The sequence below is a fragment of the Salvia hispanica genome, chromosome 6 (genome assembly GCF_023119035.1).
Source record: "Salvia hispanica cultivar TCC Black 2014 chromosome 6, UniMelb_Shisp_WGS_1.0, whole genome shotgun sequence".
Lineage (NCBI taxonomy): Eukaryota > Viridiplantae > Streptophyta > Magnoliopsida > Lamiales > Lamiaceae > Salvia > Salvia hispanica.
In genome coordinates this window covers 31,715,330-31,732,849 of record NC_062970.1, presented here as the reverse complement: position 1 = coordinate 31,732,849, position 17,520 = coordinate 31,715,330, and the positions used below count along the sequence as shown (strand labels likewise).

The following is a 17,520-nucleotide window of genomic DNA, read 5'->3' as shown; positions in this document are numbered from 1 at the left end:
CATTAACAATAACTAACTAGTACTCCCTCAACACCATGCAAATCAAAAGAAGGCTAGTTACAAAGTTTGAAGAATTCTGTGATAGACGACCACATGAAACCTAAATCGGAGGATCGAGATGCTTTTGGGTATCTACAAAATTACTTGAAAATATCTAATTGTGGAAAATGCTTAAATAATTGAATACTCGTATATAACTTGATTATTTTATTGATAAAATATAGTTTAGGAAATGGATAAAGCCCATAAAATCAAGAACTACCCGTTCTCGGCCCAAATTAGACACTCCGAAAATTGCTTTAGGGTTGTACATATATTCTCTGCAAAAGCTTTCGATTTCTTCAGCCGCGAAGCCTCTTACAATGGTGCACGTTAGTTTCTACCGCAACTGTAAGCTTCTATCTCTCACTTATCATTCTGTATCTCCTTTTGTATGACGTATATTCAAGCATTATCTCTCTACTTTGTCGAACTGTGTTCAGATTTGGTACCAAGCCTTAGGTTTTTAATTTGCGATCGAGCTTAGAGTTTATTATGCTACCATGTTTTGAAATTATTGATTATTTCGACATGTTCTAGTTTAATTATGTATGAATGTTCTTCCATATCATCCCCTTTTGATTCATAATTAAATAATAGAAGAATGTTTTTTTATAAGATTGTTAATGGCCAATTTTGATGCAGATGGTAAGACGTTCAAGAAGCCTCGCAGGCCTTATGAGAAGGAGCGATTGGATGCTGAGCTGAAGCTTGTTGGGGAGTATGGGCTGAGGTGCAAGAGGGAGCTGTGGAGGGTGCAATACGCATTGAGCCGCATCCGAAACAATGCTAGGAATCTCCTCACCCTTGATGAAAAGGATCCCCGCCGAATCTTTGAAGGCGAGGCCCTTCTCCGTAGGATGAATAGGTATGGCCTTTTGGATGAAAGCCAAAACAAGCTCGATTATGTGCTGTCCCTCACTGTCGAGAACTTTCTTGAGCGCCGCCTTCAGACCCTTGTGTTCAAGGCGGGAATGGCCAAGTCCATTCATCATGCCCGTGTGCTCATCAGGCAGAGGCATATTAGGTATTAAATTTTCACTTTTCTTGTTTATCTACCTCTGGTTGCTTTATGATATTTGGATTGGAGATTAAAGCATAAATTGTCATCAGGAATGTCTTTTGTTGGGTTAGTTTGCAATCAAAAGCAGTAAAGGTATTTTTTTTTGTCTAAGATAGGCAGCTTAATGGTGTGCATTTTCCTGATAATATCTTAAATATCTTAACATATTGAATATTCTCTTCTCTGTGCATTATCTTTGGAATAATATCCTTATATATTTGTGCATTTTCGTTGTAATCTTTGTTTTTAGTAAACATTTCAACTGGCTTGCTTGCATATATCTCATACCATGTCTTGTGTTGCTGCAAATTAAGACACATCTAAAGTCAAATTTGGGCCATATTTTACATAGTTATGTTATTATTCATTTGGTAGTGTTCAGTTCTTTCTACCTAGCCACTCTCTCTTGTGCTATATGGAATACATATTTCATATATAAGGTTCTCCTCATGTTTATAATGGTTCATCTAATATTCTCATTTCCTTTATTGATCAGGGTGGGAAGACAGGTAGTAAATGTTGCTTCCTTTCTGGTCAGGGTCGATTCACAGAAGCATATAGACTTCTCGCTTACTAGTCCCTTTGGCGGTGGTCGTCCTGGTAGAGTCAAACGAAAGAACCAGAAAGCTGCCGCAAAGAAGGCTGGTGGAGGTGATGAAGAAGAGGATGAAGAATAAGCATCATCTCTGTGATAACCTTATTCGTAACGGTTCATTGATCTTTCAAAAATGAATCTCTCTTGTTTTCTTTTGATATACTCCTATCTGTTTCTATCAGTTTTTTGTTTGAGATTATCACAAACGATTTTGTGTTTTAAGCGAGAATGAAATGAATACAGAATATTGATGTCTTCAGTCTTCAGTCAAAAGTATGTGATAGTCTGGCATGCTATCAATGTCAATATCAACTAGTACATAGTTTTGGACTCAAATGAATCATAATCAGTCCTGGACTCCTATATCTATCTCATGAGGAAAGTTCAGCATTACCCTATTCCTAACTAGATATGTACAAATATGATCTATGCGATCTTTCAAGTAAGCCTACTCATGTTGTTGTATCCATGTTCCAAAATCCATCCCCTCGGCCTAGAAATTATAAGTTTAAAGAGCAACAACTTTTTCATATATTTATTGAAGCCACATAATTAGGTTTCAACAGCCAATTTGGATAGCTGAGTTGTTCAAAAATAGCCTTGTATTATTTTTTTTATACAAATTATTATCCGTGGTAAATGCTTCCTCAATCCCAAAATATAGCATATTTAGACGAAATTTTATTGTGACCTTGTTGTTATGCCTTTAAACTCTACTATCCGTTGGGAGATTTTCGGCCTTGATCCACAAATCCAGTCACGCAGGATTAGTCGGTTTTTTAGGGGGTGTTCAGAACACATGTGGTCAAACAAAAAAAAGATAAGGGCGATGCATAAAAGTTAAGGATTTAAATAATAGGAGTACCAGTGTACCATATAAAATAATGAATTTGAAAGGGTTATTATCTTATATCATGCTCCCTCTGTCCCTAAAAAGTAAGAATTACTCCATTCGTCCCACTTTAGGAGTTCCGGTTGGAATATTCCATAAATGGTATTAGGCCCCACATTCCACTAACATTTTTCCACTCACATTTAATTCTAAAACTAATATAATAAAGTATGACCCACATTCCACTATCTTTTTTCACCAACTTTCCTTTACATTTCTTAAAACCCGTGCTGAACTCAACCGGGACTTCTAAAGTGGGACGGATGGAGTATTTTCTTTTTAGTTCACCCCTAAAAATTATGAACTTTCTAATTTTTTTCTCTCTAATGAGGTGGTACACAGGTACTCATTCTTCACTAACAATACTTTAATAACTTTTTCTTTCTCTCTCTCTTTTACTGTTCAAATTATGCATTAAAACTCGGGCCGAACCAAATGTTCATACTTTTTGGGGGCGGAGAGAATAATAAGTACTCCATATTATTATTTATTAAACTATACTCATATATTAACACAAATAAGGAACTCACAGTAGCATATCACTCCTTATGATAAGTAAAATCATATATCTAAGACAAGGCTTTTTTTTTTCTATAATATTATAGTATGTATTAATAAATGACAGTATTATAACTTAAATTAAATTATTTATATGCGAGAACTTAAACTAAATACAGCTGATGTTATACATCCAGAGTTCTCACTCTCCATTGACTGAAAGTAATAATTTCACAATTTGCCTTATAAATTTTCTCCAAATAGTATAGAAAGTAGAATTATTAATAAACAAAGACGGTTTAACATGAGTCAAGATGGCCGAGCGGTCTAAGGCGCCAGTTTCAGGTACTGGTCCGAAAGGGCGTGGGTTCAAATCCCACTCTTGACATTAAATTTTTCTTAAATTTTTTATTTTGTTATAACGAGTAATTGTTGTTGGGCCAATTTTTTTTAGTGTGGAATTTCATTCTACCATCGTCATATCATTTGTCTCGGGCATACGTGTATAATATACATTGTGTAGGAGTTGTTCAATAAATCTCATACTATTAACACAAATGTACTCAACTACATATTCAAGAATAATTTCTATAACCCTCTTGTTTAACTATTGAACTTTTAAACAACCAACAATTATACTAACAATTACGCATACAAACACTAGATAAGATCAAATTCTATCCAAGTAGAAAATGATTCAACATGGAAATAGAAAAAAAGCAGGTTGGACGTAGATTTTGGTGCCAACAAAGCTAATCCTACTTAACTTGTTGTCGCACCAAATCAATTGCTCCCTACTAATTCTCGACATGCTTAAAACTCGTGACACTAATTTCACATCTACTTGTGCAAAAAAATGAAGAGCTTCTTCATCTCCCCTCCTCTTTTGCTTTTGGAATCTCCTCAATATGCACTTCTCACTCCTCAATATATCCTTCACCTTCCTCTCCTTCTGCATACACAATCAACATTCCAATCAAATTTAATATTTCAATTTAGTTGCGAATGTAGAATAATAATTAAGAACCTTTTGAAGAATTCTTCGTAGCTGCATCAACATCTTGAGGTCTTGAGGGCTATGAAGGACAGGCAACGACCCAAAGCCACAATCCTTGTCCGAACGAACGAATTCCCAAAATATGCGTATCGATTCTTCAAGCATCTCTACCAGCATTTCACTACCGATCACATACTCGTTCCTCTCCTTTGTTCTGTCGTCCTCTGCCAAAACCATTCGTCTAAAGTTAGTAATGAGGTGAGACATAGAGAGACGCGACAGAATCAGATTAAGAGACGTTGTCACCTCTTATGAGAGGAACCTGGAGAAGATTGCGGAGAACACAACGAGCCTTGACATAGGTCTGCACTCGCCCCCCCTGGAAGGGCTCGTCTTCTATGAACCTTTGAAGGAGAACTTGAAACTGCTGGAACTCGGCCACCACCTCGTTGTAGCAATGGACACTGTGTGGATCAGAGTTCCATAGCTCTAAGGCCTTCTCGTATTGCCACTGCAGGATTTCCCACGACAGGCACATCTGACCTGCGTACACCACTTCCACATCACCCTGCAGCTCATTCATCAGCTTCTTCATTGGGCTGCTGCCCTGCTTTTTATGTTTCGACGTCCAAGGCTTTTTCGAGACTAGGGACTTTAGCATTGGGGCTGGCTTCACTTTTTGTTGGAATGGATCATTCTGCTGCACAAAACCTGCAATTACATAATAATTTGATTCATTTACTTTTAGTTTATAAGGCTTACAAAATTTGACAAGATCAGAGTTGTTCAATCTATTAAATGTTGTGATGAACTAGTCTATATTGCTTCTTTTCAAATATCTAAGCCATAGCCTAATTAAAGAATATTTGACGATAACAAACTGGATTTAGTAGTAGGATATAATAGAGACTTATCTTAGTAAAGCTACAAGCTTATCTAAATTGGTTGCTAAGTTCTTTTCTCGAACAAAAATGTATTTTACACTAACATAACCAAGCTAGATTCAAAACATACCAAAATATTATTGTAAAATGAAAGGCAAATGAACTACTAACCCATGGCATACATCTTCTGGTAGTTGAGGATATCGAATTTACGCATCATTTCTCTGTAGCTCTTGTGAAGCTCAGCAATGCAGTCTCGATGCTGCATTTCCTCGCTCTCGTCTATCTTCCACGGCTTCAAGTCATCGATGACCTTAGGCGTCTCGGACTCCTCCACAATAGTAGGAAGACCTGTGGCCTTCACCTTCTTAAGCTCCATCTGCAACTGCTCAATCAGCTCCTGATGCTCCCACAAACACTCCAACTTGTTTGTAACTCCATCATTCTCAAAAGGACTACACTTCTTTTCCAAATCCCCATTATTTGTCTCCATATCATCTGCTGATACAAATCCTTCACCACTTGAATTCACTCTAAAATCTTTCTCAAAACCTTGCTCTTCTTCTACTTTCTTGCTCTCACTCAAAGATTCCTTATTCTCTCCAAAGCTCTCACTGTCTAAAGATCCTCCATCACTGCTTATCTCAGACTCACCAACAGAATGTTGTAGGAGTAAATTAACATTGAACTTGGGAGTTGCTTCTTCCTCTCTCTGCTCAAGCTCAGCATCTTCATCGACGTGTCTAAGAGGGAAAGTGGTATGTACCTCAATCAAGGCAGAGGATGAGAGTTTGAGATTGCAGGAATCATCTTTCTTGTTAGTACTGATTCTTGTGAACTCATCAAATGAAGGAAACTTGAATTTCAAATGCAGCAGCTCCAATTCGTTTTCATCTCCACGGCCTGCCTCAAGAAATAGTACATCTTTCTTTGCCGACTTTTTCAACCAATTAACAAACAGAAAAGAGAGAATAAATTTAATGAAATTAAAACACCTGGAAAAATAGGAGAAAAAATAGGTCAGAAATGAAGAAATAGCATGGAAAAGAGACACCAGTTTTTGGCAGAGGAAGCAAGGATTCAACTTCATGTTTAGAAATTGGAGATTTGTCTTTTTTTTTTTTTTTGGTTTTTGATGGGATATATGCAGGGTTTGAATTGGGATTGAAGCAACCAAATAGAGTTCATGGCTAGTTTGAATAAGTGAAAGAAAATGGACTTTTGATCTGTAAAATAAACATGATTAGCAGAGAAATCTGAATCAGAAGAGGTTGAAAGGGGACCAAATTGATCGGAGATAATGAAGATCAAGATAAAAATCAAGAAGATAGTTACCTGGCAGCGACTTAGTGCTTGCTTAGTTTGGAGATGTTTGTTACATGAGAGTCACATGCATTAATAAGATACAATGATTGTGGTAAGACTAGTGTGTAACATTCTTATTTCTTGATTCAGCAAATTGGTATATGGCAGAGGCAGACATTATCGGAATGACATATGAGTTGAGAGGTCAGTGTGGTTGATCTAGTTTTGTTAAATGTAGAGAGGGAAGAAGATTAAATTGAGGGGTTACAATTTGAGATAAATTAAAGTTGGGAATTTTTGGACCGACGCAAGGGTAGGACCATGACATCACATGATTTTAGAATTATTAGAGGATCATCACAACACCAAAATAATTTAATATCAGCATAATTATGGAAGGATCATCAATTCATCATATCTTAGGGCTGAATAGTTATTCTGTCGCAAATGCAAAATTATGACGTAAGTCACTTTGTAATTACTGTTTGTGACATAAAAGTAGACTGATTTTGATGATAACGTGAAAGTGTAATGAAATTCTACGGAATGCTATTCTTAATTTTTCACCGAGTTTATGATTAGTTCTTAGGTAAAGTAATTATAATTAATCAAATACTATTCTTTCTTTTCTTTTTTTATACCAAAAACCCAAGAATATCTCACGTTGAATAAACTACCAAAGTGGAAAACAACTCATAAAAGATCCCTAATGTCTTGGATTTACTTAATTAGATCTAATAAATTATAGTAATGGGGAGTGTTATATTGCTAACTCAATACCTAATTGCTAACTACAACTAAATAATAGCCATTAGATATTCAAATTAAGGGCCTAGATCATCAACCAAGAAATATCAATACGATCAACAAAAAACGTTAATAAAGCCAATAGGATTATAACCATAAAATATCAATAGGGGTATTAATGTCAATTAACTACATGTTTAGTTATACCTAACTTTTAAAAGAAATCTCAAAACTTTAAATTCATATAACATATATCAAATTAAAGATAATTTTACAAGGATTCCAACGATATCATATATGCATATGTTCCAACGTCAAAATTTGAAAAAAAATTCAAATTTTTTTAATTTTTTCGTAAAGCAAAAATGTCAACATACTATATAAAATATATCAATATAATACATGTAGAATGTCAATATAAGCAATGGGTTAACATTCTTAAAGCATCATGTTGACATTCTCAAAGCATTGTGTTGATATTTTCGAAACACTATATTGACATTTTCATCTAAAACCCTAATTTGACGTTTTTTTTAATCTTTTTTGATTTTATTAATAAAAATGAAAATTACACGTGACAAATTGTAGACCGCACGTTTTCTAAAATTCTATGGCCTTAAATTAGTTGTAGTTAGTAATTAAATGATGAGTTAGCAATTGATCACTCCCTGTAGTCTTTTTATCAATTCATAAATTCATGAACTTGACTTTGTATCGATCATTGTAAAATTTTAATATTAGTTTTTATAATTTGAGATGGGCTATAGTGAGTAATAATATTTTGATTATAGTAGTAGAAATATCATTCACTTAAAGGCCTTATTTGATATAGCTTGACCAGGATTATTCATTTTACTTAATATTAATACCAATTTATTTAGTTTTGTATTCTAAACTTATGAACTATTGTTTCATGTGAGTTATATTCATAAACATTTAGTAGTATATTTTTTCATTTGTTCTTCACTTATGAAATTTTGTTTAATTTGAATACTATACGTTAAGATTAATTTGTATTGATTATGTTTATTATGTTATTTGAAGTATGATTTCTGTGTTTGTAATAGATATTTTAAAGTGTACTAATCTATATTTTTTTCAATTTACATTTAATTAATTAAATTATTATTTTATTTAATAAAATATTATTGTACATTTCTTATTTTTAAACTCTAGCAATGATATTGGTTCTTATTTCCATGGACTTATATAAATGTGTAATCAGTACCTAAAAATTATAGGCTCCGTGCATAGCACAACTGATGATAATAGTCATGAATAAGTTTTTTGTTATGTTTGGCATTATTTTGTACTAGTATATTTGGAATTATCATGCACAAAGAAGATGAATCTCTATACTATCCTATATTTCCAAAATAGATTTAATTATTTTCTCTACTTAATTTTTGTATATAGATGATACTATTATATTATGCTCCAGAGTTTATGGGCCAAGATTGGATCAGTTTTCATTGTATAAAACCGCATATAATATGGGCCAATATTGGATCAGTTTTCCCATGTGCCGCTTGGAACATGGACTATGACCGGCGACATTATTTTAATAAAATAAGAAAAAAATATTATTAAATAATTTTTATAAATAGAAATAAGATTAATTTTGCCCTTAACAATTGATATGGAATATTAGAGTCCATAAGGGACAACAAAGTACTTCTTAGTGTTACGGGTTATGAATAATGTAAATGTTTAATTTCTTTTCAGTTATTATGGATATGGTTATGCTATGATATTTGATTAAGGAGTGATATATTATAAAAGTATGTACAACACGCAAAGCTCGTTATGATTGGGGGACGAGACGGGTTGGGGATACGTTCCATGCATTCCGGCCCTTCCCCCACCCTCCGTCGGTTACTCGGCCAAGTGATGGAAGGGGGCCTGCCCCTCCACGCATGAGCCCCTCCTCGGCCAATTAGCTTTTGCCGTGAAGCCCACTAGCGGCATGTGAATGGGCTTCATGTTCAGCTAGTTTATATTTAAAAATAGATATTAGGGTCCGTTTGGTACACGGAATTGGAATTAAATTAGAATTGAAATTCTATGGAATTGAATTGTAAGGAATTATTCAATTCCCAATCTTTTGTTTGGCAAAATAAAATAATTGATATGGAATTGAATTTATAAATTTGAATGTGTGCAGTGTGTGTGTGTGTGTGAATGTGCAGTGCGCGTGTAAGATGTGTGCGCGTTTGTGTGTCTGTGAATGTGTGTTGTGAGTGTGTATTGTGTGTGTGCTGTGTGTGTGTGCGCGCGCGTGTGTGTGTGTGCAGTGTGTGCGTGTGTGTGAATGTGTGTGCTGTGTGTGCTGTGTTTGTGTGTGAAGTGTGTGTGTGCGTGTGCGTTTGTGTGTGAAGTGTGTGTGTGTGTGTGTGTGCGCGTTTGTGTGTGAAGTGTGCTGTGTGTAATTTAATAAATATTTGGAATTCCATTACTTTTGATATGGAATTCATATTGTGGAATTGGAGGATTTAGAATTGAAATTCAATTCCAAATCCAAGAATTTTGTGATACCAAACACCGGATTTGGAATGAAGTTTCCAATTTCAATTCTACACCTCCAATTCCATATACCAAACACAGCCTTAATGTAATTCAAAATTACCCCATTACTTAAAATATATTCGTTATACAACGGATTTCTACCTAATGTGTAAAATGTTCTAAACACAACGAGTCACAATTAGAATGGCCTCATGTGCAACCAGTTTATATTTAAAAAAAAGTTATTAATGTAATTCAAAATTTACCCCATTACTCAAAATATATCCGTTATACAACGGATTTCTACCTTATTGTAAAATGTTCTGAACACCGATACGAGTCACAATTATAATGGCTTCATATGCAACTAGTTTATATTTTAAAAAAAGTTATTAATGTAATTCAAAATTTACCCCATTACTAACAAATTTCTACCTAATGTGTAAAATGCTCTAAACACCGATACGAGTCACAATTAGAATCAAGTTGAAAGTTTATTAAGGGACTTAAAAATAGGTTGGGTCTCTAAAAATGTAGCAAAAAAGTAGAAGAAGAAGTCTCTCACGCATAGGTTGGAATTGCTTCCATGAATTTTAATAAAATGAAATTTTAGGATTTTAATGGATTTTGTATTTTAATTATACTGAAATAAATAACTTATTGAATAAAAGAAATAGAAAAAAAAAAAAAACATATGAATAGTTAAGGGAACGAATGAGTAGTTGTGGATGATATAGTTCTTATATTTTTTAAACTAGTCTGGAGTTTATGAACTGAAGAACTAAATTGAAATGTGTTTTGATTTGCGAACACAATCAACTGGCATGGTAGGGGTTAATAGGTTATGGACAAGACAGCGACACATCTTGCCCACCTTTCAATAATTATTTCCGCTTGCCTTAAAAGGGAAGTAAATACATGTAGGATTTACTTAATTAGCTGGTTAAATTAACTTAAATGGCAATAACACGACCTAATACTTTCTAATTTTGTGTAGAGCTTTATATGTCTGCAATAAACATGAAACAAAACATGGCACCTAAAAGAACTCTGCCACTCCAAGAATTTCAGAGCTATATTAAGACAACAAATAGGTACTAATATTAGATTAGGAAAGCATAGATTTTATGTTTATATTTAATTTTTGTCGAAATACAATATAGATAAATAAAACCCTCAAAAGACAATGTCAAATCTATTACTGTCCACGACTCCACTGGGATAAAGATTAGATGAGATAAAGCAAAAGATGCAAAAATAAAAGAGGATATCATGACATCTAAAGTACAACACATACAAGATTAACTTAACATATGTAGAATAATCGTTTTATTAAATCTGGATATGTCAGTCATTCTCTGACCTGATTAAGAAATTATTAATTAAGCCCCAATTGTTTAATATAACCTCTTTTTGCTGCTTGATTTCAGACAAACCTTTGAATAGAACGAATTAGGATGCATGCGATAAATAAAATAAAATAAAACAAAATCATTAACGCGAAGACCAATTTAGATAAATGTCACTGTAAATAATCAAATATATGTTTCCCACATATTTGATAAAGGCTAATCATCATAGCTAAGCAAAACAAAGTTTAATCAAGGTATGAATCTAAGAAGCAGAACTACTCCCTCAAATTCCAGCCGAAATTTCAATTTATCTTTCCTCAACTATCTAAAACCTGTTTTATTTTAATTTAAACCAATTATTAATCTCAACCAAGAGATTCAATTCCATTCAAGAAGAAGACGATCCATCATGGTTGTGGTGGTGGCTGACCTCCTCCAGCTGAGCATCCTCTTTGCTGTCACTCTCTTCACCAGTTCCACTTCCACTTCCACCGCCGTCATTGGCCGCGGCCGGCGAAGCAGATCGACGATTCTTCTTGTTGTTATGCATCCACACCTTCAGAACCCCTCTCTCCAATCCAACCTCGCTGCAGAATTCCCTGATCAAATCCTCATCTTTCTTCTGCAATTTCCACCCGACTCCCTCAGCGAATTCCAGCATTTTCTCCTTCTGTTCCTGGGTGAACTTTGTGCGGAACCTCTTGCGGCTGCCTGAGCCCGGATTCTGCCCTCCGCCGCCGACGGGCTGGCCGTGGCTGAGGGCCAGCAGCATGTGCGGCGCCGAGGGGTAGTAGGCGGAGGAGATCGGCGGCGGCGACGGGGAATTGTCGGGGCTGGCGCTGCTGAGGCGCGGCGGGAGGGGGAGGTGGCGGTGGTGGGGGTGGAACTCGATGACCGGCTCCTCCGGGGGGTCGCGGCGGTGGAAGTTGCGGTGGCAGTCGCACGCCGCGCATTTCAGCGAGTCCGGATCGGTGAAGGAAGGCATGAATTCGCCGCAGCCGTCGACGGCGTGGACGCCGAGGCCGGCCGCGTGGTTCCTCATGCATTCCCTGAAGGTGACCACGACGGCGTGGCGCTTCAGCACGCCGTTGCTCCCGGGTTGGATCCGGGTCGGGGTCTCGGATTCAGCATCGGGGGTTTTGACTGCTGCGGAATTGCTTAGCGCCATCAAATCAAAATGATTATGCACTGATTTTAATTTTTGCTTGTGTTGTGAGTGAAGAGTGTTTAGTTTTTACTCCTATTTAAAGGGCTGAGATTAGAGGTGGAGTTTAGGGTTTTGAGGGGAAAAAGCAAGAATCTTTATGGAGGAGATGAGGAGATTAAGTTAGAGAGAGATAGAAAACAAGAATGGGTTTGGTTTTTTTGTTTGAATGATGATGATGATAAAAATCTTAGATTTCGTGGTGATGCGTCTTCACCACTTATTTTTATTTCTATTTAACTATAGTTAATTTATGTGGTTAACTCATAACTGCCTCTTTTTTTCTCATGTGAATCATATTAAATGCACTTTGCCAACCTATTTTCTCTCTGGTTTTTGACTTGTTCCTTTTCACACACAGTAATTTCTACCCACAGTTGACTGTCTAATTCCCTAGTTTTATTAATTTAAAGGAATAAAATTATAATTCTGGATTTAAACTCTGTGGGATAGTGTGTGTACAGAACCAGTGACCATGTAATAGAGCCAACTCAGAGGCTAGTAAAAGTCATTTCCTGAGTTTCTTCTTTTATGAGATTTGAAGGCTCAAGTATAACAAAAGGAAACCACTCCCATTTATGCCATCTTATTGTAATTTCTTATTTCAATTTTAATACTAACAAACTTTTAATTCACAGTACATTGAATTTTTCTGATTTTATGGAAACTGAAATGAAATACAATCTGACTTACTTTGCAATTATAACATGGCATTAATTACTTTAAATACTCAAATCAGTACTTAGACTGAGTATAAAAAATAAAATAAAATAAAGTTTGCAAATTTTGGTTTTCTTGCATTGTTTTTGAGTGAAACCACACTCATCTAATTACAGGGACAGATTAACGTTGTTAGCTGGTGGTATAAATTTTTATACATACAATTTTCACTAATAGAAAGATATATTATAATAATAAATAATAATAATAATATTATTATTATTATTATACTCATAAAGTCACTCTATTTTCTATGCATTTAGTGGATTCGAGCTAGAAACTGGCATTTATAAAAGTAAACTAGAGATAAAAAGATGCATTCACCGCAATCGTTTTATTAAATAGTTTGATTAAATAGAACATATATTAATATTATTATACAAATAAAGTCACTCTATTTTTCTATATTCACAATTTTCACTAATAAAAAGATATATTATTATTATTATTATTATTATTATTATTATTATTATTATTATTATTATTATTATTATTATTATTATTATTATCATCATCATCATCATCATCATCATCATCGTTGTTGTTGTTATTATTATTATTATTATTATACTCAAAGAGTCAAACTATTCTAATACATTTCTTTTTAAAATCGACCACAACTATTGACATTTATAATGTAAACTTACTACATTTCAACCATTCTCTTATTAATCAATTGTTCTAATTAATTTGTTCCTATCAAATTATAAAATCACTAGCCGACATTTTTCGGTACTCACAATATTCTATAATCTGGTGATATAATTATACTCATAAAGTCAATGTATTTTCAGTGCGCTTCTCATCAGATTCGACCTCAAGAACTAGCATTTATAGAGGTAAATTAGAAATAAAAAAAACATGCATTCACTGTAATTTGTATAATTAAAAATTTTGACTTAATTTTCATAATAGTTAAATTTTATTAATTATATCCTTATTAAATTATAAAATCACTACAAAGATATGTTATTATTATTATTATTATTATTATTATTATTATTATTATTATTATTATTATTATTATTATTATTATTATTATTATTATTATTATTATTATTATACTCAAAGAGTCACACTATTCAAATACATTTCTATTTAAATTCGACCAAAAGTATTGATATTTATAATGTAAACCTTACTACGTTTCAATCATTCTCTCAATAATCAATTGTTCTAATTAATTTGTTCCTATCAAATTATAAAATCACTAGCCGACATTTTGCTGTACTCACAATGTTCTATAATCTGGTGATATAATTATACTCATAAAGTCCATGTATTTTCAGTGCGCTTCTCATCAGATTCGACCTCAAGAACTAGCATTTATAGAGGTAAATTAGAGATAAAAAAAAACATGCATTCTCTATAATTTGTATAATTAAAATATTTGACTTAATTTTCATAATAATTAATTTTTCTTAATTATATCTCTATTAAATTATAAAATCACTACAAAGGTATTTTATTATTACTATTATTATTAAAATTATTATTATTATTATTATTATTATTATTATTATTATTATTATCATATATTCACTTTATTTTCTGTGTGTTTCTTAAAAGATTCGACCTCAAGTACTAGTATTTATAGAAGTAAACTAGAGATAAATTAAATGCATTCATCGTAATCTTTACGATTAAAAAGTTTGACAACATTTTCATAATAGTTAAATAATCTTAATTAATCTCTCAATAAAATTTTAAAATCGTTAGCTGGTAGTATAAATATTTATATACTCACAATTTTCTCAAATTAAAAGATATTATTATTATTATTATTATTATTATTATTATTATTATATACTAACAATTTTCTCTAATTGGAAATTATATTATTACTTTGTTAATATTATTATTTTTTCTATAAAGAAATTCTATTTTCCGTATGTTTCTTAGTTAATTTGACCTCAAGTATGCACATTTATAAACGTAAACTAGAGATAAATGCATTCACCGTAATCATTTTTATAAAAAAGTTTAACTAATTAGAATATATTATTATTATTATTATTATTATTATTATTAATATACTCATAAATATACTCTATTTTTGTATACTCATAAATTTTCACTAATTAGAAGATATTTTATTGTAATCTTTACAATTATATAGTTTGACTATAGTTTCATAATAGTTAAATAATCTCAATTAAGGGGGGTGATCAGTTTTTAACTCATCATTTAATTGCTAACTATAAATAATTTAAGGCCATAGGATTTTAGAAAACGTGTGGTCTATAATTTGTCACGTGTAATTTTCGTTTTTATTAATAAAATAAAAAAAGATAAAAAAAAAAACAACTCCAAATTTATTAAGGTAAATTAGAGATAAAGAGATGCGATCGTATTCATTTTTATTAAAAAGATTGACTACATTTCAATTATTCTTATAATAATCAAAGGTTCTAATTAATTTGTTCCTATCAAATTATCAAATAACTAACTGGCAGTATAAACTTTTATGTACTTACAATTTTTTCCATGACTATTGTTATTATACTCATAAAGTCACTTTATTTTTTGTGCATTTATAGAGGTATATTAAAGATAAGAAGACGCATTCACCGTAATCTTTACAATTAAAAAGTATGACTACATTTTCATAATAGTTAAATATTTTTAATTAATATCACTATCAACTTATAAAATCAATATGGTAGTATAAATATTTTTGTACTCACAACTTTCTCTATTTAGAAGATATTATTATTATTATTATTATTATTATTATTATTATTATTATTATTATTATTATTATTATTATTATTATTATTATTATTATTATTATTATTATTAAAGTCATTCTATATATTTTCTACACGTTTCTTAGTGAATTTGATATAAAGGTAAACTAGATATAAATATGCATTCACTGGAATCGTTTTTATAAAAATGTTTAACTAATCAGAAGATATATTATTATGATTATTATTGTTGTTGTTATTGTTATATATCATAAAGTCACTCTATTTTTTTAGTAGTGACATTTATAAAAGTATATTAGAGATATAAAGATGCAGGGGAGTGATCAATTGCTAACTTATCATTTAATTGCTAACTATAATTAATTTAAGGCCATAAGATTTTAGAAAACGTATGGTCTATAATTTGCCATGTTTAATTTTCGTTTTTATTAATAAAATAAAAAAAGATAAAAAAAAAAACTTTAAATTAGGGTTTTGGATGAAAATGTCAATATAGTGTTTCGAAAATATCAACACAATGCTTTGAGAATGTCAACACGATGCTTTAAGAATGTTAACCCATTGCTTATAGTGACATTCTACATGTATTATATTGACATATTTTAAATAGTATGTTGACATTTCTGCTTGTACGAAAAAATAAAAACTTTTCAATTTTTTTTTCAAATTTTGACGTCGGAACATATGCATGTAGGATATCGTTGGAATCCTTATGAAATTATCTTTAATTTGATATATGTTATATGAATTTAAAGTTTTGGGATTTCTTTTAAAAGTTAGTTATAACTAAACATGTAGTTAGTTGACATTAATACCCCTATTAATATTTTTTGGAATTAATCCTGTGGCCTTATTGACGTTTTTCGTTGATCGTATTGATATTTAGGGATTAATGATTTAAGCCATTAATTTGAATATCTAATAGCTATTATTTAGTTGTAATTAGCAATTAAGTTATGAGTTAACAATATAACACTCCCCTAAAGATGCATTCATCGCAATTATTTTTATTAGAAACTTTGACTTCAATTCATAATCAAATGTTTTAATTAATTTCTTCCAATTACGATTAAAAAGTTTGACTACATTTCCATAATAGTTAATTGTTCTTGATTTTTCTCAATCAAATTATAAAATCAAGTAGTATAAATTTCTCTATACTCACACTTTTCTCTAATTAAAAGATATATTATTATTATTATTATTATTATTATTATTATTATTATTATTATTATTATAAAGTCACTCTATGTTATGTACGTTTCTTTTTAATTCAAAATAGTTCAATGTTCTTAATTAATATCCATATCAACTTATAAAACCATTATCTGATAGTATAAATTGTTTTCACTCACAATTTTTTTATAATCGGAAGATATATTATTATTATTATTGTTATTATTATTATTATTATTAGTCTTTCTTAGTGAAGTTGATCTTAAGTACTCACATTTTTTTAGTAAGAGAGGAGAAGATGTAAGAGATAGAAGTATAAAAAATGGACAAAGTGTGAGTTCATTTTTTAGATAAAACTACTTTTTTAGACACTAAAATAATAAAATATGACTATTTTTTATGGACGGAAGCGAATAAATAATTTCTTGTCGTTCTAACATTCTTTAATTCATGTGGGAGAAAAGTATGAAAAGCAATTATAATATTTAGCCCCTTAAAGTAAATATAAATAGCTAAGAACATGATACAAGAGTTGGGTGTGTTATTATTTAAATAAAATGTAGTAGTAAAATACGATATGGGATTAACTCATGCATGAATAACGTTATGAAAGAATGATCAAGTTTAAGGTATAAGGTCGGGATGTTCTGACGTTCTAAAATTCATGTGGGAGAAAATAGGGTAAAGTAATTAATCTCTTAAAGCAAAACGTCTTCTATTTAAAATTCTTCGAAATATATTACTCAGTGATTGTGCAGGATTCTAATAAATGGGAAAATAAAAGACCTATTTTAAGCAGAAAAGGTGGAAATCACAACTTGGAAGTGTTCAA

The 17,520-nt window shown here is 31.7% G+C and overlaps 3 protein-coding genes and 1 non-coding gene across 4 annotated transcripts; 2 read left to right on the top strand and 2 right to left on the bottom strand.

The window, feature by feature from the left end:
• Nucleotides 1–256: 256 nt before the first annotated feature.
• On the top strand, nt 257–1,956 carry LOC125192245 (40S ribosomal protein S9-2-like). The gene is made up of 3 exons (XM_048089764.1): nt 257–390; nt 685–1,066; nt 1,599–1,956. The coding sequence occupies exons 1-3, from the start codon at nt 363–365 to the stop codon at nt 1,777–1,779; spliced, it is 591 nt and encodes a 196-aa protein (XP_047945721.1). The 5' UTR covers nt 257–362; the 3' UTR covers nt 1,780–1,956.
• A 1,439-nt stretch (nt 1,957–3,395) lies between these two features.
• Nucleotides 3,396–3,475, top strand: TRNAL-CAG. The gene has a single exon. It is a non-coding gene; the product is annotated as a tRNA-Leu (tRNA).
• A 138-nt stretch (nt 3,476–3,613) lies between these two features.
• LOC125193091 lies at nt 3,614–6,282 on the bottom strand. Its single transcript, XM_048090821.1, has 4 exons — nt 5,140–6,282; nt 4,391–4,795; nt 4,115–4,308; nt 3,614–4,039 (listed from the first exon to the last, which is right to left on the bottom strand). Exons 1-4 carry the CDS (start codon nt 6,056–6,058, stop codon nt 3,785–3,787), a joined length of 1,773 nt encoding a protein of 590 aa, XP_047946778.1. The 5' UTR covers nt 6,059–6,282; the 3' UTR covers nt 3,614–3,784.
• A 4,737-nt stretch (nt 6,283–11,019) lies between these two features.
• Nucleotides 11,020–12,258, bottom strand: LOC125192910 (zinc-finger homeodomain protein 9-like). Its single transcript, XM_048090587.1, has one exon. The coding sequence runs from the start codon at nt 12,043–12,045 to the stop codon at nt 11,266–11,268; it is 780 nt and encodes a 259-aa protein (XP_047946544.1). The 5' UTR covers nt 12,046–12,258; the 3' UTR covers nt 11,020–11,265.
• Nucleotides 12,259–17,520: the final 5,262 nt, after the last annotated feature.

Excerpts from the sequence above, each read along its gene's own strand:
- LOC125192245 (XM_048089764.1), top strand. The coding sequence starts at position 363 with ATGGTGCACGTTAGTTTCTACCGCAACT. Across the intron at positions 391-684 it reads CGTTAGTTTCTACCGCAACT|ATGGTAAGACGTTCAAGAAG; the intron begins GTAAGCTTCTAT and ends ATTTTGATGCAG. Across the intron at positions 1,067-1,598 it reads ATCAGGCAGAGGCATATTAG|GGTGGGAAGACAGGTAGTAA; the intron begins GTATTAAATTTT and ends TTTATTGATCAG.
- LOC125192910 (XM_048090587.1), bottom strand. The coding sequence starts at position 12,045 with ATGGCGCTAAGCAATTCCGCAGCAGTCAAAACCCCCGATGCTGAATCC.
- LOC125193091 (XM_048090821.1), bottom strand. The coding sequence starts at position 6,058 with ATGAAGTTGAATCCTTGCTTCCTCTGCCAAAAACTGGTGTCTCTTTTC. Across the intron at positions 4,309-4,390 it reads CCAGGTTCCTCTCATAAGAG|AGGACGACAGAACAAAGGAG; the intron begins GTGACAACGTCT and ends TGGTTTTGGCAG. Across the intron at positions 4,040-4,114 it reads TACGAAGAATTCTTCAAAAG|AAGGAGAGGAAGGTGAAGGA; the intron begins GTTCTTAATTAT and ends TTGTGTATGCAG.